Source organism: Eutrigla gurnardus (assembly GCF_963514095.1).
Source record: "Eutrigla gurnardus genome assembly, chromosome: 1".
Lineage (NCBI taxonomy): Eukaryota > Metazoa > Chordata > Actinopteri > Perciformes > Triglidae > Eutrigla > Eutrigla gurnardus.
The window spans coordinates 35,644,334-35,671,012 of NC_139915.1; the positions used below are offsets into that span (position 1 = coordinate 35,644,334).

Sequence of the window (26,679 nt, forward strand, 5' to 3'; positions counted from 1 at the left end):
TCACCTGAGAGTCCAGTCTGATGTCTGTCCATCTGTCCTCACCTGAGCGTCCAGTCTGATGTTCGTCCATCTGTCCTCACCTGAGTGTCCAGTCTGATGTCTGTCCATCTGTCCTCACCTGAGAGTGTCCAGTCTGATGTCTGTCCATCTGTCCTCACCTGAGAGTGTCCAGTCTGATGTCTGTCCATCTGTCTTCACCTGAGAGTGTCCAGTCTGTCTGTCCATCTGTCCTCAACTGAGAGTCCAGTCTGATGTCTGTCCATCTGTCTTCACCTGAGAGTGTCCAGTCTGATGTCTGTCCATATGTCTTCACCTGAGAGTCCAGTCTGATGTCTGTCCACCTGTCCTCACCTGAGAGTCCAGTCTGATGTCTGTCCATCTGTCCTCAACTGAGAGTCCAGTCTGATGTCTGTCCTCACCTGAGAGTCCAGTCTGATGTCTGTCCATCTGTCCTCACCTGAGTGTCCAGTCTGATGTCTGTCCATCTGTCCTCACCTGAGAGTGTCCAGTCTGATGTCTGTCCATCTGTCCTCAACTGAGAGTCCAGTCTGATGTCTGTCCATCTGTCTTCACCTGAGAGTGTCCAGTCTGATGTCTGTCCATATGTCCTCACCTGAGAGTCCAATCTGATGTCTGTCCACCTGTCCTCACCTGAGAGTCCAGTCTGATGTCTGTCCATCTGTCCTCAACTGAGAGTCCAGTCTGATGTCTGTCCTCACCTGAGAGTCCAGTCTGATGTCTGTCCATCTGTCCTCACCTGAGTGTCCAGTCTGATGTCTGTCCACCTGTCCTCACCTGAGTGTCCAGTCTGATGTCTGTCCATCTGTCCTCACCTGAGAGTCCAGTCTGATGTCTGTCCATCTGTCTTCACCTGAGAGTGTCCAGTCTGATGTCTGTCCATATGTCCTCACCTGAGAGTCCAGTCTGATGTCTGTCCTCACCTGAGTGTCCAGTCTGATGTCTGTCCATCTGTCCTCACCTGAGTGTCCAGTCTGATGTCTGTCCATCTGTCCTCACCTGAGAGTGTCCAGTCTGATGTCTGTCCATCTGTCCTCACCTGAGAGTGTCCAGTCTGATGTCTGTCCATCTGTCTTCACCTGAGAGTGTCCAGTCTGTCTGTCCATCTGTCCTCAACTGAGAGTCCAGTCTGATGTCTGTCCATCTGTCCTCACCTGACAGTGTCCAGTCTGATGTCTGTCCACCTGTCCTCACCTGAGAGTCCAGTCTGATGTCTGTCCACCTGTCTTCTACTGAGTGTCCAGTCTGATGTCTGTCCATCTGTCCTCACCTGAGAGTCCAGTCTGATGTCTGTCCACCTGTCCTAACCTGAGAGTCCAGTCTGATGTCTGTCCACCTGTCCTCACCTGAGAGTCCAGTCTGATGTCTGTCCATGTGTCCTCACCTGAGAGTGTCCAGTCTGATGTCTGTCCATCTGTCCTCACCTGACAGTGTCCAGTCTGATGTCTGTCCACCTGTCCTCACCTGAGAGTCCAGTCTGATGTCTGTCCACCTGTCTTCTACTGAGTGTCCAGTCTGATGTCTGTCCACCTGTCCTCACCTGAGAGTCCAGTCTGATGTCTGTCCACCTGTCCTCACCTGAGAGTCTAGTCTGATGTCTGTCCATCTGTCCTCACCTGAGAGTGTCCAGTCTGATGTCTGTCCATCTGTCCTCACCTGAGAGTGTCCAGTCTGATGTCTGTCCACCTGTCCTCACCTGAGTACAGTCTGATGTCTGTCCATCTGTCCTCATCTGAGAGTCCAGTCTGATGTCCGTCAATCTGTCCTCACCTGAGAGTCCAGTCTGATGTCTGTCCATCTGTCCTCACCAGAGTGTCCAGTCTGGTGTCTGTCCATCTGTCCTCACCTGAGAGTGTCCAGTCTGATGTCTGTCCATCTGTCCTCACCAGAGTGTCCAGTCTGATGTCTGTCCACCTGTCCTCACCTGAGAGTCCAGTCTGATGTCTGTCCACCTGTCTTCTACTGAGTGTCCAGTCTGATGTCTGTCCACCTGTCCTCACCTGAGAGTCCAGTCTGATGTCTGTCCACCTGTCCTCACCTGAGAGTCTAGTCTGATGTCTGTCCATCTGTCCTCACCTGAGAGTGTCCAGTCTGATGTCTGTCCATCTGTCCTCACCTGAGAGTGTCCAGTCTGATGTCTGTCCACCTGTCCTCACCTGAGTACAGTCTGATGTCTGTCCATCTGTCCTCATCTGAGAGTCCAGTCTGATGTCCGTCAATCTGTCCTCACCTGAGAGTCCAGTCTGATGTCTGTCCATCTGTCCTCACCAGAGTGTCCAGTCTGGTGTCTGTCCATCTGTCCTCACCTGAGAGTGTCCAGTCTGATGTCTGTCCATCTGTCCTCACCAGAGTGTCCAGTCTGGTGTCTGTCCATCTGTCCTCACCTGAGAGTGTCCAGTCTGATGTCTGTCCATCTGTCTTCACCTGAGTCCAGTCTGATGTCTGTCCATCTGTCCTCACCTGAGAGAGTCCAGTCTGATGTCTGTCCATCTGTCCTCACCTGAGAGAGTCCAGTCTCCAGTGTGGACCCTCCAGTCCAGCAGACAGCAGCTTGACTCCTGAGTCTCCTGGATGATTGTAGCTCAGGTCCAGCTGTCTCAGATAGGAGGGGTTGGAGTCCAGAGCTGAGGCCAGAGAAGAACAGCCGTCCTCTGTGATGAGACAACCTGACAGACTGAAGACACACACACTTCTGTCACTTCTGGGGACTTTTAAACTGAGAAAAAGTGATCATTCTCTGTTGTTGTGTTGATGTTGTACTGGGTGGGATAAGCGTGGCTGAGTGATGGACAGAGACGGATAGAGGAGGACGAGAAGTCAAGAAACAACAGTAGAACCAGTCTATGTGGTCTGTCTTCAGACCTGGTGTCCCAACAAAGATCTGGCTACTGATTTAAACCAACTAGCAAAGAAAACTCTAATTCAATAACATCTCAACTCTGTTTGTTGTCAGTTTTCATATTGAACTGGAGGAATTAAGTAACATTATTAATTAAATAACAAGTATTCTGAGAATAAAGTCAAATACAAAACTTGGAGTCTCAGAACATATCAGACATTCATGTGTTCAACTGCTCTTTTAGAGCCGCCATGTGAACTTTAGCAAAAGTGTCTTTTCAGGGATAAGAGCAAAGAAGTGAATATTTGGTGCATGTAAACGGATCATTGGAAGCTTCATAGGTAAACTTCTCAAAGTCCTTGAGTCTGACCTGAGAGTTTCCAGTCCACAGTGTGGACTCTTCAGACCAGCAGACAGCAGCTCCAGTCCTGAATCCTGCAGGTCGTTGTTACTCAGGTCCAGGTCTCTTAGACTGGAGGACTGGGAGCTGAGAACCGAGGACAGACCTTCACAGCTTCTCTCTGAGAGGTTACAGCCACTGAGTCTGAAGAGGAATCAGAAATGTGTGATGAAACTAGAACAAACAACTGTTCGTCTCCTTGGAATTAACAATGAAAACTCCTCAGCAAGATCGAAAACAGGCTTTACAAAGACTTAACTTGTGTTTGTATTGCAGTCCTTCACAAGACCAACAAGAACATTTCATTCATTGACCTTTAAACTTAACCAGCAAGGATTTTATCAATGAGAAAAAAACTCATCCTAAAACCAGAAATAAATGTAAAATGGGGTAGAAAAGAATTCAATGTAACTTCTGTCGACACTGTTCCAACACTAACTTCACGTGTTCAAACATGATGAGAAAACTCTTTGTATTCCTTGAAAATCATTGATTCTTTTCATGTTTTACTAGATAGAATTGTATCATTCCAAGCAGAAAGTGAGTTCTTCTGCTGCGTTCACACCAAACCTGAAGTGATGTTTGAGTTTGACTGCAGGATGAATTGGTTTTATTTGTGGGATCATTTGTGTTTAGTCACGACACTCATGCTAGACACACCAGCGAGGAGGCGGGGCTTATCTCCATGTAGAAACAACCAGGGTTCCTCCATCACGGATGAAATAACCACTATTGCTGCTTTGTACATGTTGTGAAGTCCCAGATACACCAGGAAACCAAACGCCGTCCTGTCTGAGTTCATAGCCTCATGACGACAACAGCATTTAGAAACGCCAGCTGGATTTGTAAAACTATTCAAAGTTAGAACGGCAGGGGAAAGACAAACAAGACGTTTGGTTTCTTTAGTGATTTTGTTCTTCTGCTGTTAGATCGTTACCAGCAGAAACGGGTTTCATCAGCCATGGAAACAGATTAGTAGCAAAAGTGTCTTTTCAGGAATAAGAGCAAAGAAGTGAATATTTGGTGCATGTAAACGGATCATTGGAAGCTTCATAGGTAAACTTCTCAAAGTCCTTGAGTCTGACCTGAGAGTTTCCAGTCCACAGTGTGGACTCTTCAGACCAGCAGACAGCAGCTCCAGTCCTGAATCCTGCAGGTCGTTGTAACTCAGGTCCAGGTCTCTTAGACTGGAGGACTGGGAGCTGAGAACTGAGGACAGACCTTCCCAGCTTCTCTCTGAGAGGTTACAGCCACTGAGTCTGAAGAGGAATCAGAAATGTAGAATAAAAAACAGAACAAGTCTGGCTTACTTCGGTGCTAATCCCCTTCACTTTAATTATCAGACGGCTGACGGCAAGACACGGAATGTTAGCTTGTGTCTGGTTGTAGCATTTATTCACCCACAAACATGCGGTACCCACAATACACTGCTGCACACTGTACCACGCTGTAATCTAACCGATGACTTCATACTCACCGTCTCACTCTCTCTCTCTTTATACTTCAACGTACAGAGAGCCAACAGTGTTAATGCATTAAAAAGATGAATGTGTTAAATCCACAAATGAATCATCCCGCGTTAACACGTTCATTTTGATGCCCAAATATTTAAACATCAAACTGCAGAGAAAAGAGTTTGGTTTCTTTAGTGATTTGTTCTTTTGCTGGAAGTCGTGAGCAGCAGAAACTGTTTCATCAGCCATGGAAACAGATTAGAAGAGGTGGGTGGCCAGACGCCCAGGGGTCCGTGAGCTTGGGAGTAAGGCCGGCCGCGGGGGCACTTAGTCCAAACATGACAACGTCCAGACGGGAACACCGGACATCTAGTGCATAACCATCTATCTATCTATCTATCTATCCATCTATCCATCTATCCATCTATCGATCTATCCATCATCCATCTATCTATCTATCTATCTATCTATCTATCTATCTATCTATCTATCCATCATCCATCTATCTATCTATCTATCTATCTATCTATCTATCTATCTATCTATCCATCATCCATCTATCTATCTATCTATCTATCTATCTATCTATCTATCTATCTATCTATCTATCTATCTATCTATCTATCTATCTATCTATCTATCTATCTATCTATCCATCCATCCATCCATCCATCCATCCATCCATCCATCCATCCATCCACCACTATCCTGTATTCATGATGACTGAAGAGAATGTTTTGAACACAGAATGTTTGCAATGACTAAATTGACCCAATTTGAGGATTATTAGTGTTTCTTGTGTCTTAATTAGCCTTAATTAATGTTATTTTGTAAGGATTTTGTGGTTTAATTGAAGGGGTAATGTTTGGTAATATCTGAATTTGCACATTGACATTTTATATTTTTGTCTATTTTACGTTCAGGTTCTGATTATTGAAACAGTAAATCAGCAAGTACTCAGTACTTGAATAGTTTTTTCACTAAATAGTTTTTTCCTCAAGTAACTATTTGGATGACTACTATTTATTATTTACTTTTTGCTGTTTGGAAAACCAATCAAATCATTCAGAATGCAGATACAACCTTGTAATTCCATGGTGGTTCGTTGTATTTTGAATATAAAAACTATATTTACAGAGCTTTGCTGGAGGCTTGGACCACCGGCAGCAGCCTCAGAAGAGCCTCCTCTGAAGCAGAGTATTTCTTCAGGTCAAACACGTCCAGACGTTTTTCTGACGACAGTAAGATGAAGACCACAGCTGACCAAAGAGAAGGAGACAGTTCATTGTCGGAGAGAAGTCCTGAAGTCATGTACCGTTGGATCATCTCCACCAGAGAACGATCATTCAGTTCATTCAGACAGTGGAACAGATTGATGCTTCTCTCTGGAGACAGCTTCTTAACCAGTTTATTCTTGATGTACTGGACTGTTTCCTGATTGGTCTGTGAGCTACTTCCTGTTTGTGTCAGCAGACCTCGTAGATGTTTCTGATTGGTCTCTAGTGACAGACCCAGAAGGAAGCGGAGGAACAGGTCCAGGTGTCCGTTTGGACTCTGTAAGGCCTTGTCCACAGCTCTCCGGTGCAGATGTGTTAGTTTAGGTTTGTGTCTGGAGGTTGTTGGTCTTCCTGCCATCAGATTGACACCAGACTTGATGAAGGTCAGATGGACATGAAGAGCAGCCAGAAACTCCTGAACACTCAGATGAACGAAGCAGAACACCTGGTCCTGGTACAGTCCTCTCTCCTCTCTGAAGACCTGTGTGAACACTCCTGAGTACACTGAGGCTGCTTTGATATCGATGCCACACTCTGTCAGGTCTGGTTCATAGAAGATCAGGTTTCCTTTCTGCAGCTGCTCAAAAGCCAGTTTTCCCAGAGACTCAATCATCTTCCCGGTCTCTGGACTCCAGTGTTGATCCGTCTCAGCTCCTCCATCATACTTGACGTTCTTCAGTTTGGACTGAACCACCAGGAAGTGGATGTACATGTCGGTCAGGGTCTTGGGCAGCTCCCCTCCCTCCCTGGTCTTCAACACGTCCTCCAGAACTGTAGCAGTGATCCAGCAGAAGACCGGGATGTGGCACATGATGTGGAGGCTCCGTGAGGTCTTGATGTGGGCGATGATCCTGTTGGCCTGCTCCTCATCTCTGAACCTCTTCCTGAAGTAGTCCTCCTTCTGTGGGTCAGTGAACCCTCTGACCTCTGTCACCATGTCAACACACCCAGGAGGGATCTGATTGGCTGCTGCAGGTCTTGTGGTGATCCAGAGGCGAGCAGAGGGAAGCAGTTTCCCCCTGATGAGGTTTGTCAGCAGCACTTGGACTGAGGTGGACTCTGTAACATCAGTCAGGATCTCGTTGTTGTGGAAGTCCAGAGGAAGTCGACACTCGTCCAGACCGTCAAAGATGAACACAACCTGGAACCCTTCAAACCTGCAGATTCCTGCTTCTTTGGTTCCAGGGAAGAAGTGATGAACGAGTTCCACCAAGCTGAACTTCTTCTCTTTCAGCAGGTTCAGCTCTCTGAAAGTGAATGGAAACGTGAACTGTATGTCCTGGTTGGCTTTGTCTTCAGCCCAGTCCAGAGTGAACTTCTGTGTTAACACTGTTTTCCCGATGCCAGCCACTCCCTTTGTCATCACTGTTCTGATTGGTTCATCCCTTCCAGGTGAGCCTTTAAAGATGTCTTCTTGTCTGATGGTTGTTTCTGGTCTGTCTGGTTTCCTGGATGCCGTTTCAATCTGTCTGACCTCATGTTGGTAATTGACCTCTGCAGTCCCTCCCTCTGTGACGTGGAGCTCCGTGTAGACCTGATTCAGGAGGGTTGGGTTTCCGGCTTTAGTGATGCCCTCAAACAAACACTGGAACTTCTCCTTGAGGTTAGACTTGAGTTTACGTTGGTACACTGCACCAGCGGTTCCTGGATAAACAACAAAGGAACCCAGTTAGTGGATCCTACAGACCCTTTTACAGTCTATGAACAAGCCATGTATTAGAGCCATGTATCCCTGTAGTCCTCAGTATGAGTGACTTATTTAATGATTAAATCAGAACTATTGGAGACAATATCAATCAGGTGCAACATAAAATAAATAAAAGACTTTTACAAGACAAACAGAACTGAAGGATATAACCCTTTGAAATGCAGCTGCAAAGCTCCACGAGTCAGTCACTACAACACATCACAATACAGCATCATAGAAAGAGACGGTATGATGACGTGTTGAAAATAGTACCGTTGGGTTTTCTAAATATCCTGGTAGACCGTAACCTAACCATTTAGTTCCTACGAGCTGAAAGTCACCAGTTAACACGGTCACTGGGTGAAGTGAAACACCTGTTTCTCTGAAACGGTCGTGATCCTGTCTGAACTCTGTAGAACTTGAGTGTTGGAATATCGATTCTGACAGCCGAACATTAACAAACATTGAAGTTGTGTGCAGCCTATTAAGAGTTTGGAAATATGAAGTTCTTCATATTGAATCCTTCTCTTCTTTCCACCATGTTAAATCTGTTAAAATCCTCTTACCCATCAGCACACAGTCAGCCAGCTCCTCCTGCTTCATTCTCCTCAGGAAGTCCACTGTGATCTTCTGAAACGCCTCTCTGCTCCTCCTCCTCTGCTCTTCATCCTCACCGTCCAACAACTCCTCATCCTCACTCTCCAAGCATTCTGGGTAATCTGGACTCAGGACCTTCTGGATCTTCTTCAGCTCGTTCTTCACAAAAGTGCAGATGTTCTCCTCCAGCAGCTGGAACAGAAGGATAAACTGAACATGAACTCTAAAGAACCCAACATGGGATTCATGTGTGGGTCTGAGCAGCATGGAGACCACTAGAACCAGTTCAGCATTGAATCTGTAGTGGATGTGGTTAATAGTGAAAGGTGAGCTTGTACATGTACTCACCATAAATATGGAGTCCAGGTGTGTTTGATGCTGCCGGGTAAACGGAACCTCTGAGATCTGCTGAACTCTGTGGAGAAAACCAAGTTCAAAGAGTCACTAAAGCACAGACTGGAGATCACAAGTGGACGTTGTCATGGCGACGTCACCCGTTGGTTTGTGGACTACGGTTTTGAAGCCTCGGGTTCTGATGAACACAAGCGGCAGAGCGGCACCCTGAGCAGCAACCTTACTGGATCTGGATCCATGTGGATTCTGGTGTGAAGCTGCTAACAAAGTTAGCTTCATAATTCAAGGTCAACTTTACAGCTACGTGTTAAAGTCATCTTAGTAGCTAACCGTTGGCTTCTCAAACCTGCAGGAAACCTCATTCAGGTCTTGGTCCAGATGGTGTACATCCTGATAATAGACACGTCCTCGGGCATTATCAGTTACCTTAACACCTAAAATAAGAGTTTGCTGGATATAAAGTGTCTTACTTTACTACTCTACAACCTCCCTTGAGTGAGAGGAAGACGGTGCTCGAGTTTGGTGTCTGTTGGTTTGGAGTCTTTTTGTTCTTAGCTTAGCTTAGCTTAGCCTCGCTGCTACTTCTCTATGTCGTTAGCCTTCACGTTAGCCAAGTTAGCTTCTGACTCTGACTCTAGACCTGATTAATCCGCGAAGGAGAGTTCAGGTTCAGTTCTTACCTTCCATCAGCAGCTTGTTCTGTTTTAAAATGAATAGGTTGACCCATAGACCGGTCACTCTTTATAGACACACAGCTGGGTCCAAGTCCAGGTCCAGGTCCAGGTGAGTCTGGTCTCTCTTGCTGCATCCTGATACAATAAATACACTTTAAGATTCTCACTAGTTAAGCTTCATGAATCAGTTTGCTTTGATGATATTGATGAGTCATGTTCTGAGAGTTGATGCTAGTGTCAGGATCAATACTTTGAATGGATCTGGGTCACATGAGACCACGTGGACATGTGAACACTCGTCTTAGTGCTACACTCACACTAGGAGCAGTGGACAACGTTTCCGTTGCATTAGAACTGTATGGGGTGACAATGATGGGAAAACGGAGTTATGACTCTTAAAACACTTTACATTTTGGTTGCTAACTCTCCACTGGGCATCGGACGGTTCTGGCCTCCACGTAGTCCATTACCTCCTGATAATAGACACGTCCTCGGGCATTATCAGTTACCTTAGCAACTAAAATAAGAGTTTGCTGGATATAAAGTGTCTTACTTTACTACTCTACAACCTCCCTTGAGTGAGAGGTGTCTTTGGTGTCTGTTGGTTTGGAGTCTTTTTGTTCTTAGCTTAGCTTAGCCTCGCTGCTACTTCTCTATGTCGTTAGCCTTCACGTTAGCCAAGTTAGCTTCTCTCTAACTCTTAAGGTTTCTCAGCGTCTATGAGTCTTTTCTTTCAGAAGGTTTTCTCCTCACTGTCTCTTTAAGGTTTGATTGTATATTTATTATTTTGTAGTTTAATCCCAGTTAAAAACCATTTAATTGGTCCTTTCTGTGAGAGTTTCAGTGAAACACGACACTGTCACTCTCTCACATCATCGTGACTCAGAAGACCTGACGGGTTGCAGGATTCAGGGCTGGTTTACTGTTTAAGGGGGCTGGTCTAGACCTGATTCATCCTCTAAGGAGAGTGCAGGTTCAGTTCTTACCTTCCATCAGCAGCTTGTTCAGCTTTAAAGTGAATAAAGCGATCCATAGACCGGTCACTCTTCATGGACACACAGCTGAGTCCAGGTCCAGGTCCAGGTCCAGGTCCAGGTCCAGGGGAGTCTGGTCTCTGCTCCTGCATCCTGATACAATACATTTAGATTTCAGATTCTCAGTAGTTAAGCTTCATGAATCCGATAGAGAGAGCGAGAGAACAGAACATTGTCTACCAGCATGAGACCAAGGAGTTAACTGGGCTAGTTGGCAGGCTAATGTTGCTAGCTATAGAGCTAGCTGAGTATGTGCTAGTTATCTAGAGAATCAGTGTTTAGACCGGGAGCGACTGTATTTGCCATGAAGCCCTGTCTGACATCTGCAGGTAGTTTCTCCTTCCTGGTTTGATTCAGGAAGTCCCTGAATGCACCTTTCCCCGTTTAGAGAGCTTCCATGACTGTCCCAGATGACCCAAAGCATGCTGTCCCACATTAGCATCAGATTTGAGAAAGTGGGACGACTAGAGACCAACAAACCAAAACACATTCCAACAACTCGATGCATATTTTGTTGCTTGAATGAATCACAAACATGATTTGATCATTATTTATGACTGATTTATATCCTCAACATTCATTTAGTCAGAATCCTATACGTCACTGACAGCTTCTGATTGACATTAGCCCTGCCCCTTTGCTGTGACCCCGCCCCCTTGAAGCTGCGTCATTTCAGTCAGGCGTGTCCCACATGAGCCCAGTTTTCTAGATGTGAATCAAAAGCACAAACGGCTGGTGAACTGGATAACTTCACAGCTATGCAGCCGACGGAGTAAACAAGCAAACAAGAACCAGGACAAGAAGAGCTCGTCTTCGTTCCTAAATCACATTTAACATTTAACAACTCATATTTGTACTTTCTACTCATCACATTTTCCAAACAGGCTTGTTACTTTAGTTTTAATACATTTGAGGGGAATCAACGATTATTTATTTTCTCATTAATTTGACGAGAGTTTCAGTTGGTCTTGTCAACAAACAGCCAGTAGAATTGTCCTTCATAGTGATACTTTTTACTTCCTGATGTCAGAGCCAGTACTTTTACACTTTGACTTAAGTAAAGAAGTAGAACCAGTAGCCTACTTCTACTTTCACCAGAGTATTTTTGAACACAAGTATGCGTACTTCTACTTGAGTACAGGACGTGTGTACTTCATGGTATCTCCACACATCCAGCCAGCGTTACACAAGAACAGGTCTCCGGTAAACCAGCACCAACGTGATCCGCATCACGGAGCCACAAGCAGCCCACATATCAGTCATCACAAGTTCCCATCGGCTGTCGTCAGCTTACCTCAGGCCGCCGTCGACAGGTGATCACAGACAGCAAGGGCTTCAGTCTTCACATGAATATATGAGGCTGGTTCCAGATGAGCCGCGCCTCGTTGGGGAAGTAGATGTGATCAACAGGAGGCGGAGAGAAACGCTGCAGTCTAACCACACAAACAGCTACTTCCTGTTCCATGGGACGGGGACCTGTAGCCTACTTGTGCTACATGTGAGAAGTTTCGTTTTCGTTTTCTCCCATCCACGTACTGTTTTAATTTGCCCAGCAGAGGTCGCTGTTCTCCCTCCTGTATATCTTGTCATGGTTTTGAGGAGATTTGTTGTTAACGTTGAAATGTTTTCCTGCCCATTTAAATAGCTCTGTCACATCCTGTGATATTAAAATGATGTGTTTGTGTGTTTTATGTATTTTGGGGTAACACACTGCCGCCTTGTATGGTGAGGGAACAGAGGTACAGAGAAAGAAGGAACGGCAAAGAATGTGTGTTCATGTCTTCTGCAGAAAATCAATGTGGGAAAACAAGTTGAGTGGATGATTGTGAAACAGGAGCCAGTACTATTTCAGACCATGGTCCCATTTCTATGTCAGTCCAGTTGAACAGGAAGAGGAAGTCCACTCTCTGGAGACTGAACTCAAACATTCTCAATAACCAAGTTATTAAAGATACCTTGAAAAGTGAAATTAAAATGGATTTGGAAAATAATGATGATGAAGAAGTGACTCCAGCTATTCTCTGGGATGCACTAAAAGCGGTGATCAGGGGTCAAATAATAGCCATCTCCTCATATGAGAAGACAATTAGAGAAGAAAAAGTTAGAACATGAGAAGAGGACTTGAAGAGACGACAGAACCAACATGCAAAGTCTCCCCAAGATGACAACAAACATAAGATTATACAATGAAAAAAAGAAATAGATGAAATAAATACTCAGGAAATCCAAAGAAAACTCCTTTTCACAAAGCAACAATACTATGAAGTCGGTGGGAAATCACTGAAACTTCTATCATAGAAGTTAAGAAAACAACAAGCGGATAGAACTAAACATAAAAGAAGACATTCTGCAACAAAAGAAATAGAAACTTGTCCAGAGAAAGTTAAACAACGCTTTGAAAACTACTATCAAACATTCTATTCCCAACCAGACGAGCAACGCCAACCAGAAGAGCAATGCTGACATCGCTAAAAGAGCTCGGTACCGACGCAAAGAGGGAAAAATACAAGCAACATGGTCGTCCAACTGCAAAGTCTACATAAAGCTAAATGGTGCACCTGAGCAGGCACAAGTGCTAATGGTCAGGAGCTTAAAGGATTTGGAAACATTTGCATAGTTTGTGGTTTGCTGATCTACATGTTTTTGTGTTTTTACTATGGTTTTTTTTATTTATTTTTTAGAGTTGACATCTATTCTGCAAATCCTTACTAACTTTAAATGTCTATCAAACTTCCCAAAAAAGGACTCAAAGTTGCCCACTTAAACATCTGTAGTCTGAAAAACAAGGTAACTGAGTTGAGTAAAATAATGTTTGAAAATGATCTACATATAGTAGCGATTTCTGAAACTCATTTGGATGATTCAATTGACAATACTGAGGTATTTATACAAGGTTACAATATTGTAGCGGAGACGCCTCTCCTAACAAGCAAAATATAAACGTTGGGCGCCAGACAGGATATAAATCGTACTGTCAAAAAAGACAACTTAAATGATTGTAATTATATAGAGTGTAGGAGAGTTAATAAAGTGTCCCGGCTAATTGTCTCGCTACAAGAACAACCAAAAACAGGATCAATTAAGGTAGTTTTCTATTAAGTTAAACAAAAATTTGATTAATCTTCAATGATCAGGTAAGTCCACAGTTTCAAACAAATATATCATCCAACAATTAAACTCAAATTCAATATCAGTTCATACGTAACGTAATATAATTGTTAAACAGTTCAAAACAGTTCAAAATGTCAATAATTGGTTAAGTAGGTAGTGTGAATGGGGGGAGGGGAGCAGGTAAGTGTATGTGTATTCAGGTTCAGAGTTCAGTTCTTTCTTCTGAAGGTGCTGAGTGTGTGTGTGTGTGGGTGTAGAAGAGTCCAGTTCAGTTCATAAGGTTGTATGTGAGTGTGTGAGCATGGATGAATGAAGGAGAATGTAGATCAGGAGGGGAGAGTGTAGGAAGGTGTGAGTGAGTGGGTTGGAATGGGAGAAAGAGCAGGTGAACTGGGCAGCCAGCTGAGAAGCCTGGAGAGTAAGGGGGTGGGGGACCCAGACTTATCTGAGGGAGTGCGACGTTTGAATCCAGACAGAGAGAGGGGTTTCGATGACCTCCAAACCGGCCTAAGGCTGTCGGCCTGTTCCCTGGAACTCAGTCCTTTTCTCCGGTTAATCCGATCCTTTTTCAACGAACCATCTCCAGTTTCCTCAGATTATTTTAGTTTTGATTCCCGTCCTGGATTATTTTCCTTACGCTTCTTTTCTCACTTCTATCACTCGGTCTGCTTCACGCTTCTTTGTTCTCCTTTGTTTGACCTTCCTTCTCACCCTCAGTCACACTCTCCCTCTCTGTGTCTGTATGTCACTCCCAGGTGCCTCTCATTTGAAAACTCTCCTCCCCCTCCTTGTGTGTGATGTCACTTCCTGTTCACCTTATGTTCAATGTCCTGCTCTGCTACAATATAATTAGACTTGATAGAAACAGATACGGGGGAGGAGGAGCCTTTTATGTACAAGACCACATTCCAATAAAACAAAGAGGAGATCTGGACTTGACAGATGTAGATCAATCTGGATCCAGGTTCACTTGCCACATCTAAAGCCATTACTAATCTGCTGCTGCTGTAGACCACCTTCCTCGGATGCAGCATATCTTGAAAAAATCTGTGCAATGCTTCAGAATGTTTCTGACACAGACAGAGAAATGTATTTCTTAGGAGACTTAAATATAGACTGGCTCTCAAAAAACTGCCCTATGAAAAGAAAGCTTAATGACACCGCCACCGTATGTAACCTAGCTCAAATGATAAATCTACCAACCAGAATACATATCAACAATGCAGGTGTATTGTCTTCAACTTGCATAGATCATCTTTTTACTAATTCAGGAGATAAATGCTCAAAGGTCGTTTCAGTGCCAATTGGATTTAGTGATCATAACATGATTGCTATGGCAAGAAAAGTGAAAGTCCCCAAAGTTGGACCTAAAATGATATAGAAGAGACATTTCTGTGATAATGCCTTTATTGAAGATGTACAGAACATACAGTGGGACCGTGTATTTGAGTCAAAGCATACTGAAGCAGCTCTGCATGAATTTATGAAGTCATTTCCCTCTGTCTGTGATAAGCCCTACTCGTCACATACTGACGATTGGTCATATCCCCTTTGCGTCACTGTCGGACGCAGAGGGTCCCCTCTGCGTCCGACAGTGACGCAAAGGGGATATGACCATGGAGTTGGATTATAAACAAACAAATAAATGAATAGGAAGACATATTTTCCTTCAGGCAATCATTTATCGTGCATGGTGCATCACTTTGGCCAACACAGTCTCATCCCTACTCGTCACATACTGCAAGGGGATTAGCCAACGTGCGGGTTGCTTGACTGTATTTGTTTTATTAGTATTTAGCTCCTGAGTAAGTGGAGTTGGATAACAAACAAACAAATAAATGACACATTTTCATTTCCATTCATATTCTATGACCCGCATGTAAATCCCTCACCGTCGGATACAGACGAAGAAAGAGACGTTCGTTTCCATGGTAACTGTTAACTGAATCATATTTTTTGTCAAAACAGGTCACAAAATATCGGCTGTTTCTCTGTAAAACGATATGCTTTAAGCTTAATATCATCCATTGGTTACAGTGTTTAAATGTTGGACTTATTTGAAGTTGTTATTTCTCCATGATTAAGAAGCAGAGGGCCAATATTAAATATCCTTAAATGGACTATATTCATTTCCTATCATTTCATTTTGCTCGAGAGCAGGTGGAGTGAGCTGAGGAAATTGAGCAGAATGCATCATTTCTATTATGATTTATTTTGCCACGTGACCATTGACGTGACACGTCAGTGCGCACATACAACGATCCCGACGATCATTGCGTTTTTCGACTCTGCTACGTAAGTACAACTTTACTGTCTATGAAGTAACTTCAGCATGCATGCAAACAATACGTTGGAAATGTCCTGTATTTGATCTTAAACCACCGTTGTTGTCGTTCTGACTGCACTGTATCAATTTCATGGGTTAGAGATATGTAATACCTTGTTGAAATGTGCAACAGGCTGCACAATATAGGTTAGCCTCTTAGCTAGCTACGTGTGCTTTAAGCTAGCAAACATAATGTAATGTTAGATTAGTGCTAAATGAAGCATAGTGCTGTCTTGAAAATGTAAACTAGGCCAATATTCAGGATAAAGTAGCATGCCAAATAAGTAACTGTAACTTTGACATTTGTTTACTCTTGTTTGCTGGGTGTAGATGTTAAAGTAAGCTATTATCTAAAACTTAAGGGGACTTATTGCCAGGATATTAAGGTGGCTGTTAGTTTGAATCAGGCCAACAGTAGATCATGCAGCGGGTGTTTCAGAAGCCTTTGCAGAAACCCGAAGCTGCAAAAATCCAAAGATCTGCACACAAGTGAGTGGGGGCAGGGAGTCATAAACCAGCGGAATGCAGCGCGGGTGGTGGCCTCCGCCAATATTGCTGTAAGTAAAACTGCTCATACTTCATGAATTGAGCGGTAATGTGTGCATGTTAAGGTAAACTACGCACAGTATTTACCTTAACATGCACATCCATCTGTCCGTCTTAAGGGGATCATTTCCATCAGTCCAGAAAATAGAATCTCTCTCCCTCAAGAAAGTCAGTCCCCCCCAACATGATTTCTGTCTCTTTTCATTGATAATGTGTGATGGGGCAAGGACCCCGTCTGTGGATGCATAGATCAGAAGGAAAACAATAGTTCATCTGTTCAATACAAACTTGAAATAAATATCTGGAATATACATGCTTTTTTGAAGTTAACAGAAGTTGAGGTTAAGATACAGGATTTTTAACACTTTGATGATTTAAGTTGGCCTTATAGGCTGTGGACTTTTTTTTCTGTGGCAGAGGTCCTAAATGAATGCAGCATGTATTCTAAATGGCTTTGTGGGTCATTTTAACAATATCCTGGTACACAACACCAGTTTCTAAAATATACATACTCTACCAAAAAGATTTCCTCATGTTTTCACTTGAACCATCAACTATGTCAGTGTTTTTCTTAGTTACTCCAGATTTCCACAGAGTAAATGGCCAACAACACAGGCCAACTAGTAAACCACTGCATAGCCCACACATAAACTGGTAACACTCAGTCTGCTAAAGAGTTAAGATCAGATCAGTTCCAGACTGTCCTCAGTCCACACTGGGGTAGGAGTCTTGCGATGAGAAACTAGCCTCACAGTGTTTAGAAACCCAGACCTCTATTCACTACACCACCATCACCTAGCGCATTACACTATGTGAATGTTGGTTGTACAAAGTAATGTGTGTAAGATGAAAAAAGACAATGATTTGTAAAGGAAGTTGATTATGTCAGTTGTGTACGCAGTAATATAATAACCCACTCCAGTGTGGAGTGGAACCCATATTTAGTACTGTCACAACATCTGATCAGTTATTTTCAACTGAAATTGAGCACCGGCAGTTGCAATTAAAAAATCCTCATGAAAGAATAGTTCTGTGTATCAATTTCACAGTATGTCTCTAATCAAATGGAAAACACTATTTAATGATCACGAAAGTGATCAAAACTATTTTTTGCCAGATTGGGTCTCTAGATAGTAGATTTATGTAGCAATGTAGTTTAATTGTGTACTGCTAATGTGCTTGTTTAATTTCAGGTTCAAAAACGTTCTGCCTTGGGCTCTACGCCAATCCTGTTCACCAGCCACAGGAACAGCAAGGGCAAGTGGGTGGCAGATGTGGTGACCAATCTGCCAAATGATAAGCGACTAAGCGACTTCCTGATTAACATGAAGACGGCTTATGAGTTTATACTCAAAATAAAAGGTAAGATTAGTTTCATGCAGAGTTCATTATTGTTTTCTGAAGATTCTTCTGACCATATGTACAGAATTGAAATGTTTGCTTACTTTGTTCTCCACAACAGATCAGCCCCAGTCCCAGTCCCAGCTCCAACAAGACCAGCTCGACCCCGAAGACCATCACCTCCCCGAAGACCAGCCCCACCTGGAAGACAACCACCTCCCCGAAGACCAGCCCCACCCTGAAGACCACCACCTCCCCGAAGACCAGCCCCACCTGGAAGACGACCACCTCCCCGAAGACCAGCCCCACCTGGAAGACGACCACCTCCCCGAAGACCAGCCCCACCCTGAAGACAACCACCTCCCCGAAGACCAGCCCCACCTGGAAGACGACCACCTCCCCGAACACCAGCCCCACCTGGAAGACAACCACCTCCCCGAAGACCAGCCCCACCCCGAAGACCACCACCTCCCTGAACTCCAGCCCCACCCCGAAGACCACCACCTCCCTGAACTCCAGCCCCACCCCGAAGACCACCACCTCCCTGAACTCCAGCCTTTTCCCAACTCTCATCCCCAGCTGCAGACCCTAAGCCCCAAAGTGAGCATCCGCGGAAAAAGAAAAGACAGTGTAAGTACACATTTGTGGCACCCAATCTGTAAATGTGTCCCTTTTGTTATTGTTGTATTAGCCAAAAACAAATGAACCCAGGTGAACTTCACCTGTTACAATGAGTTAATAAAGGGTCAAATACACCCATGCCAGTCTGATGTTAGCAGTTAATCGTCTGCCTTTCCTTGAAGTTGTATACTTTTGTAATTGTATAACCAACAAGTTTGTTTTCAGTAAATGCTTAATTCTAATGAATAACTTTGATCATGCCAACAACAAATAAGTCATTGAACTACACTATATACTATGACATGGCTTACCATTTCTTACTATCTCTCTGTTATTTTAGCTATCAATAGCAGTGCCACTCCAGCTCAGTTTTGAATTCCAACATCAGCACCTCCCGTAAGAATGTGAAATGTCATTGGTTAATTTTTCCCCTTGCACCCTCAGCCCCAGCCACGCTCCCAGGAAAGGCACGATCAGCCCCAGCTGCAGGTGAGTGTGAATAGGCATAGGATGAGATCCATTAGAGCTGAAGTAGACCAGAAAGAGATCCGAGTCCTCTTCCAGAGAACTCATAATGTGACGTTCTTTTTGCTTTGGTCCACTGCTTGGTTCACTTTAAAAGGACTAGGTTTGGTTCAGTTTAAGGGGACAATATGTGAAAACACCCAGACATTAATACTATACTTATTTGTGTGTTTGTGAAACAAGCAAAAATAATACTAAACATGATATAATGTCATTATTATAATTAAGATGATAATGGATGATGGCCTAATACCAGAGAGTTCATAACATGCATATAAGGAAGTTGATGATACAATCAACGCAGAGCAACTACACAGCCCACAAAGCACTAGATAACTGAGGCCCCATCAGAGCTTAGGTGTACTAGGAAGAGATCTGAGTCCTCCTCTTTGACATGAACTCATAATGTGTGCACAAAAAGAATGGAGTGCTTTTTGCTTTGGTCCACTTTAAAAGGTATTAGTTGGGTTCAGCTCGACGTGAATGTTTATTAGAATGCTTTTTGTGTCAGCTCAGCATTTTAAAGTCACTACAGACAATGTGCATGTACTTGCCTCTTGGGACTTGAGATTGTGAAATGACCTTAGGCCTGACTCAAACTTCACTGTGTACCTGTGGGCACTTTATGGCATAGGCATTGTTAGATTAAATGTGTTTAAGTACACAAGACTGCATGAGGCTACTCTGAGAAACTGTTTAAGTGACTGTTTAAGTCTTGATGTTGCCTGGGTGTCTATTGGACTTGTTTGTGTGACTAGTGTCATTCACAGAAACAACAGTGTACATGGTCACATCCAACTTCTCTGCCAGCTTCCTCTTACCTCTGTCCCCCTTGTTAGCCAGTAGCCAGCTGCTCCCTAGCTCTCTTGTAGTATTGCTCTGTCTGCCTGGGCTGCTGCTTCCCAGCATGACACTGCTCCACCACTCTTTTGAATACCCACAGGATCTGTGACTTGTTGAACTGTTATTCCAAAAACCTTTTTTTTGCTTTTGTCATTTAAGGTTGCAAAAAATGCAGGCGACAGACAGTCTTCCCAATGAAGGAAATCATGGCAAGACGAATGAATGGGGTAAGGGGTCTAACCATATTTTTCATTAGGCTGTCTGATAATCTCTTGACTGTTGTCTGGCTCATCGGTCATTCCACATTTGACAATACATTGATATTAGGGATGCAACAATATTCGGTATTTTACCAAACCGTTCAATACGCCCTGTTCAGTTCAATGCACAACGGCAAACAACATGTTTTCGGTACGTTTCCCCGTCACAAAACGTTTTCAAAACTTTGTACAGCCGCGCATGCTGTGTGATCCCTTCAAAAGTAGAGAGCAGCACATTGTTCAGGCTCGGCGGCGCGTTTGCCAGCAGCGGCTGGACATTCGAGTCGTCTTTCGGTCTTTGCATGTAAATCACCATAAACTATATAACGTTATGAAAGGGAGGCAAAAATGAATTTGACGGTTCTGTCAAATATCACCTTGTTCCATCGGATATGTCCATCTAGTCAACAGCTAACGTTACCATAAATAATGATATATCCATTCTATTGAGGAAGGAAAAGTCGGCCTAAATGTAAATACGACTCGCTGCAGTGTTTTGAATTTGAGTATAGTACCATTTTTGGCCACATTCTTACATCTGGCACCTTTAATATTTAATTTGTGTGGTTTTATGTTTGCTGTTTAATGTGATCTGATAATGCACTGTGTTTTAATAAAGTTTGTGGTTTGATTTTATCTGTGCTTTTAATTATTTTTACAATGCTATATTGCCAGTCCAGGAGTCCATGAGGCTTCACAAGCCTCGCATCGAATCTCAGGCAATTTGAGATCATATCGCCCTGGAAAAAAAAGAAATATATATATGTAAGGCACAGCCGAGCTAGTATGTGCTTATGTTTGTTATTTAGCAGACGCTTTTGTCTAAAGCGACATACAAAAATACAACAATCAAAATTAACATCAATTTGTCATTTTAATTATTATGTAAATCATAAAATAAGCTTAGGAGAGAATAAAAAGATATCAAATCCCAGGAAATAGGAACAGGTGCCAACATCAGTAACCATCATTGATGTTGCAGGCGTTAAAAATCCATTTTGCAACAAACATCACTCATACAAACCGGATCATTTGAATGACATAACAGTCGCTCATTAGATGAGTGCAGTGGTCTAGATGGGGTGTAAGGTATGCGGTCACAACGTGAAGCGGAGTGGCCTTTACACCTCGGAGTGCATTAACATTTTGATATTCGAACGTCGCAAAGTCCATTATCTTGCTTCTACCACTGTTGGCAAAAATGATGCTCATAAACTGTCAAAATGTGGTCAAAAACTTTATGAGATGTGCAAATATCTGAATTTTAATGCACATTCTAACATCACAATGGGAGATTTAGCCAAACATTTGTATAATCACATACAGATAATACATTTGCGTCTGCATGATGCCGTCATATTAATATGTCATAATAATATGATATTAATATGTCCATATTAAGATGACCCGAAGCGTCTTTGTGTTTAGAGTTGATATGGTGTGTGATCAGGAAATAGCTGTGGGTGACATTCTGCAGCCACTTTTACAGAATTGACCCCATCCCGACCCCTGAAGTTCTTCTTACCATTCATTGTAACCACAACGATGGACTTTCCTGCGATGACACGGGATGATCCTCGTGGACAGCTGCATATTTCTGCTGGCATCTCCAAAGGTATAAGACGCTCTTAGAAAAAAAGAAACATGTATGAGAAATAAAGCACAACATATGTATTTACTGGCAGCTATTTTGAAACCAGGTAGGACTTCATGGCTTCATCAACTGATCAGAAATCAGTATTCAGTTTTCCAGGTGATAACTGGAAAAAATATAGTCTGAGAAGGGGACTCTCAAAAACTACAACTTACCACACTGGGTAAGAACACTCTCCACAACACAGGTTGTCGGAGGCAATGGTTCAAAGAAACCATGCATCATGGAATCCCTGTTGTGGAAGACTCGATCTCGATGGACCCTGATGTCACACTGGCCACAGAGGAAAGGGTGTGGTCGGCAGTCACAACAGCGGATAACTGCTGGATGGTCTGCACATTGTTGGCAGACTCGAGTTGCCACCTGCCGTTGTTTGCCCACCATGGTGTTGACCAGCCGGGATCTCTCTTTCGCCCACCACCCTGAGATCAGACTCTTTCGAGTCGACCAGTCGGTTGCGGCTTGAGGTGGTGTATCATCCACATACAGGTCCTTAGCCAGTGAGCACTCAAGCTCTTGAAGGAAAGACTCTGTTAAGACAAAGCACAACACTGAAAACCAACGGCTTATAACAACAAAAGATAATGGCATTGAATAACAGTCATTTTGAAATGTGTAATGTTATCTGTTATCTATTGATCAAACACAAAACAATCAAAACACAAAACTATGAAATGTACATTCCTATCGTAATAAATGAACATACTGTTTTGCATCAGTGCAGACAAAATAAAGAACATACCAGCAGTAACTGAAGGAAAGTTGCTGGTCACTTCCCCACTGGTTTCCAGAGCCATGACAGGAGGAGAGACACCAGTCTTCAGAGTCTGGCTGTGACTGGGACCTGCTGTAGCAAAAAAGCTGTTGCTTTTTACACTCGATGACACAAACTTTTAACGTCTCAGTTTCCTTGATGCTAGGCACAGGTATGTAATAATAACCTCAGATATGTTCTAATTCAGACCCAAGACTTGTGATCATGTTGTATACCATTCCAAGATAAACTAGATCTGGAGATAAAGTCTACATTTCAATTAACACGAATGTAAAACAAATCTGACCTGCTTGTTTTCGGGATGATCTGGGTCTGCCATCAATAATGTTTCCATCGCAGTCCCTCTTAATCCACCTAACACCTTGATTGCGGTTTGATGGCTGGCTGGTGGATGGTTCTGCCTCCTGGTGCAAGCTGATGAGCTGTTGGAGGTTTTGGAGGTGAGCCTGATGTTCAGCCTGACCAACAAGGTCACTCAACTCCTTCTGGAGCCGGTTCGGCTCAGGATCAGACATTGTACAGGGAGGGAGAGAGGGCAGGTGAGGGGAGAGGGAGGGGGAGGGAGAGGGAGAGAGAGAGAGAGAGATACACTGTAAGATAGTAAGAGAGAGAACAGAAAGTAGAGAGACTGACAAGATACAATACAAATGTGGCTCTTCAAAGTGCCTTTGTGTTGTTATAGGGTGCTGCTAATCAGTAGTTGGAAGTGACAGGGATAAGGGAACCTGTTGAGAAAGAGAAAAACAAATCAATATAATATAGAATAGATCACCAAACTACAAATTACAATATGAATACTTTAAGTGATGTGTAAGTCCATACTTCACATAAAATAGTTACAAATTCAGTTCACACAGATTAAAAATGAATAGTTTTTAATACACCATTTCAATAGTTCACGTTCAGTTCATTTTATTCAAGCTATAGAATGATCCTTAACCTAGCCCTATTATATGGTATCTTTGGTGTCCATGGATGTTTACCAGCTTGCAAATCATTGAATTGAAGTCTGGCAATTGATGGCGTTGTGACATGAACTTGCCCGGGTTAACTTGAATCCAACATTTTTATTCAGATTTCAATCTCACATAGTCTGAGCTAGTTCAGTGACTAGCAACTAGATTGCATTCAGTTCATTGTTCTAGAAAACATAGCGTGTTCTCCTGGCTAACTATTAGCTAACTATGTGTAGCACTTAAAGGCGAGTCCACACCGGACCGACTGCCCGACTCGCGTCGGCTGGCTACTTAATATGGCCGACTCGAACAACGACATGGGCGGTTCACACCTACGGAACTACAGCCGACGCCATACGTTCCGCGCTTGCGCGAGATGTAATGTCTCCAAAACAACAGGCGGCGCTAATCTGTATTGTGCGCCAAAAAACACGAAAACCGGAAGTAGGCGGTCCTCTCTAGACCACCCTCTTCGATTCCACTGGTTATCTGGTATGTTTACCATCGTCACTTCCGGGCTTCACTGATTCGCTAGTCAAGCTGCTAGCCTCCACCAATCAGAATGGTAAAAGAGTGACCGACTCGCATGGCAGATTACACATTTGAATCGGCTGAAATGAACCCCGACGTGGGCCGATTCGAGCGACCACACCAAGCAGACTCATGTCACGGACGCCGACTCTCTCAAAGACGCCGATTATCGGTCCGGTGTGGACTCGCCTTAATCCGCCATTCGAGTCGGCCATATTAAGTAGCCCGACTTCATTTACCGACGCGAGTCGGGCAGTCGGTGCGGTGTGGACCCGCCCAAGATGTTGTATATATCTATCCTATGAAATCGCATACAGTGCGCATAAACATTACCTAAAAAACACAACTACAAATGGCAACAATTTAACAGCATAATGTGCTTGCTTTTGATGAGGGCATGCTGTTTAATTATTTAAGCAGAATAGCAGGCAATACTTACGTGGGATGTCGAAAAACGCAATGGTCCTAAGGAGCGTCTCCATGCACGATAAATGATTGCCTGAAGGAAAATATGTCTTCGTATTTATTTATTTGTTTGTTTGTAATCCAACTCCACTTACACCACAGCTAAATAAAAAATATATATACAGTCAAGATAAACACCTGTAACACAAAATGCATCACCTGAAACCGAAACTTCCAGCGCAGGCAAACCGCACGTTGGCTAACCCCCTTGCGTCAAAATCAACCGATGAGGGATTTGCGTTCAAATCAGATGACCCTCTGCGTCGGAAATAGACGCAGAGGGTCATCTGACTGATTTGAATGGAAATCCCTTTGCGTCACCTGTCGGACGCAGAGACAGGTGACGGAAAGGGGATATGACCAATCGTCAGTATGTGACGAGTAGGGATGAGACTGTGTTGGATAAGCATGCACCCATCAAGAAGCTCACCGTCAGATCTGTCAAAGCCCCTTGGCTTGACTCTGACCTGAGAAGCTCGATGAAAGATAGAGATAAACGGAAAAGAGTTGCTGTAGATTCAGGTAGCTCAGAGGACTGGCTAGCATATCGCTCTTTAAGAAACAAAGTGACCAAATTAAATAAAGAGAATAAAAGGGTGTACTACCAATCTAGAATTGAAGAAATTAAACATGATGGCAAAAAACTCTGGAGTACTCTCAATCAAATCATGGGTAGAGATAAAATGGGCAAAACACTCAGCATTTATTGAATCAGGTGAAGGCTTTATCACCAAGCCCAAAGACATTGCTGATTATTTCAACAATTATTTCATAAGTAAAGTTGATACTATAAGAAATGGCATGTTGCCTGTAAATGGTATTCTATCTGAATCACTTATTAAAAATGATATCATGCAGGACAAAGAATGCACATTTGGATTTTCAGTCACTAATATATTGGAAATTGAAAATCTATTGTCTGAATTGAAATCTGACAAACCCTGTGGTCATGATAATCTAGACAGTAGACTCTTAAAGTTGTCAGCTGGAATAATAGCCAGTCCTATATGCTATATTTTTAACTGAAGTTTTAAAGAAGGAATCTATCCTCAAGAATGGAAGGTTGCTAGAGTAACTCCTCGACCAAAAAATAGGAAAGAAGCATTCACTGGATGGAATAGTAGGCCAATTAGCATTTTACCGCTACTAGGGAAATTAATGGAAACAATCATATTTAAGCAAATTCAAAATGATTTCTCTATGAATAACATGAATTCAGACTTTCAACATGCATATAAAACTGGCTATTCAACATGCACAGCTCTCACACAATTAACAGATGACTGGCTAAAACTAATTGACAGTAAATTATTAGTTGGCACAGTGCTGTTAGATTTTAGTGCAGCTTGTGATATTATTGACCACAAACTACTACTTATAAAACTGTCTGCTTATGGTTTTAAAGTCTCAGCTATTAACTGGATGGAAAGCTACCTAGTCAACAGACAGCAATGTGTCACGTTCAATGGAACCCTTTCAAGTATTAAAACATTGTATTGTGGTATTCCCCAGGGAAGCTGCCTGGGACCTTTATTATACTCAATATTTGTAAATGATATGCCATGTATTTTAAAGAATGGTTGCTGTGCAGTTTATGCGGATGACACAACAATATATGCTTATGCAGATAATCTCACAGACCTGAGCAGTATACTACAAGACGAGGTCATGCGGATTTCTAACTGAAAATAAGATGAAACTTAATATTTCCAAAACAAAATGTCTTGTTATTTGCTCAAATCATGCTCAGAGAAAGGAACGCATATGAAGTGTTTCTTTGAATGGAGTTCATATTGAACAAGTTAAAGAGGCCAGATTGCTGGGAGTTACAATGGATGAAAGACTATCTTGGGCCGCTCACATTAATAACATAGTAACAAAAATGAGCAGAGGCATTTCAATCATAAGAAGAAGTGCCTATTTTTTAACTAACACAACTACTAAGCAAGTTATACAATCCCTTGTATTGTCACATCTTGACTACTGGCCAGCCATCTGTTCTAATGCATCTAAACAAGAACTAAATCAAATCCAGCTTACCCAAAACAGAGCTGTGAGACTAGCTCTCCATTGCTCCTTTAGGACCGGCATTGAGATCATGCATAATGAATTGTCATGGATGAGAGTTGGTGAAAGACTAGCTTGTAGTTTGATTCTATTTTTTAAAAGCATCTATACATACCATAAACCTGCTTATCTATATTCTCAGCTGTTGCATGCTAGTGACAGTCACAACTATGGTACCAGGCTAGCCCTGAGAGGTGCTCTTACCCACCTTAAACCCAAAACTGATGCTTTGAAAAAGACTGTTATGTATAGGGCCATCACTTCCTGGAATCGACTTCCACAATATCTGGTATCAATCACCAGCAGAGTGGGTTTTAAGAATAG

At 43.1% G+C, this 26,679-nt stretch overlaps 2 protein-coding genes across 2 annotated transcripts in view; both read right to left on the reverse strand.

Moving 5' to 3' along the window:
• The window catches only part of LOC311018579 (uncharacterized protein), a 722,019-nt gene that overhangs the window by 65,104 nt on the left and 630,236 nt on the right, over positions 1–26,679 (reverse strand). Inside the window, exons 36-37 of the mRNA XM_084017608.1 lie at positions 10,287–10,427; positions 9,307–9,435 (exon numbers count right to left, since the gene is read on the reverse strand). Of these exons, the coding sequence (XP_083873734.1) occupies positions 9,307–9,435; positions 10,287–10,427 (270 nt within the window). The remainder of the gene's footprint in view (positions 1–9,306; positions 9,436–10,286; positions 10,428–26,679) is intronic.
• Positions 20,571–23,343, reverse strand: LOC311010759 (uncharacterized protein; the record flags this gene model as incomplete). The annotated part of the gene is made up of 5 exons (XM_084005364.1): positions 22,623–23,343; positions 22,304–22,408; positions 21,717–22,091; positions 21,433–21,534; positions 20,571–20,647 (listed from the first exon to the last, which is right to left on the reverse strand). The coding sequence occupies exons 1-5, from the start codon at positions 22,849–22,851 to the stop codon at positions 20,571–20,573; spliced, it is 888 nt and encodes a 295-aa protein (XP_083861490.1). The 5' UTR covers positions 22,852–23,343.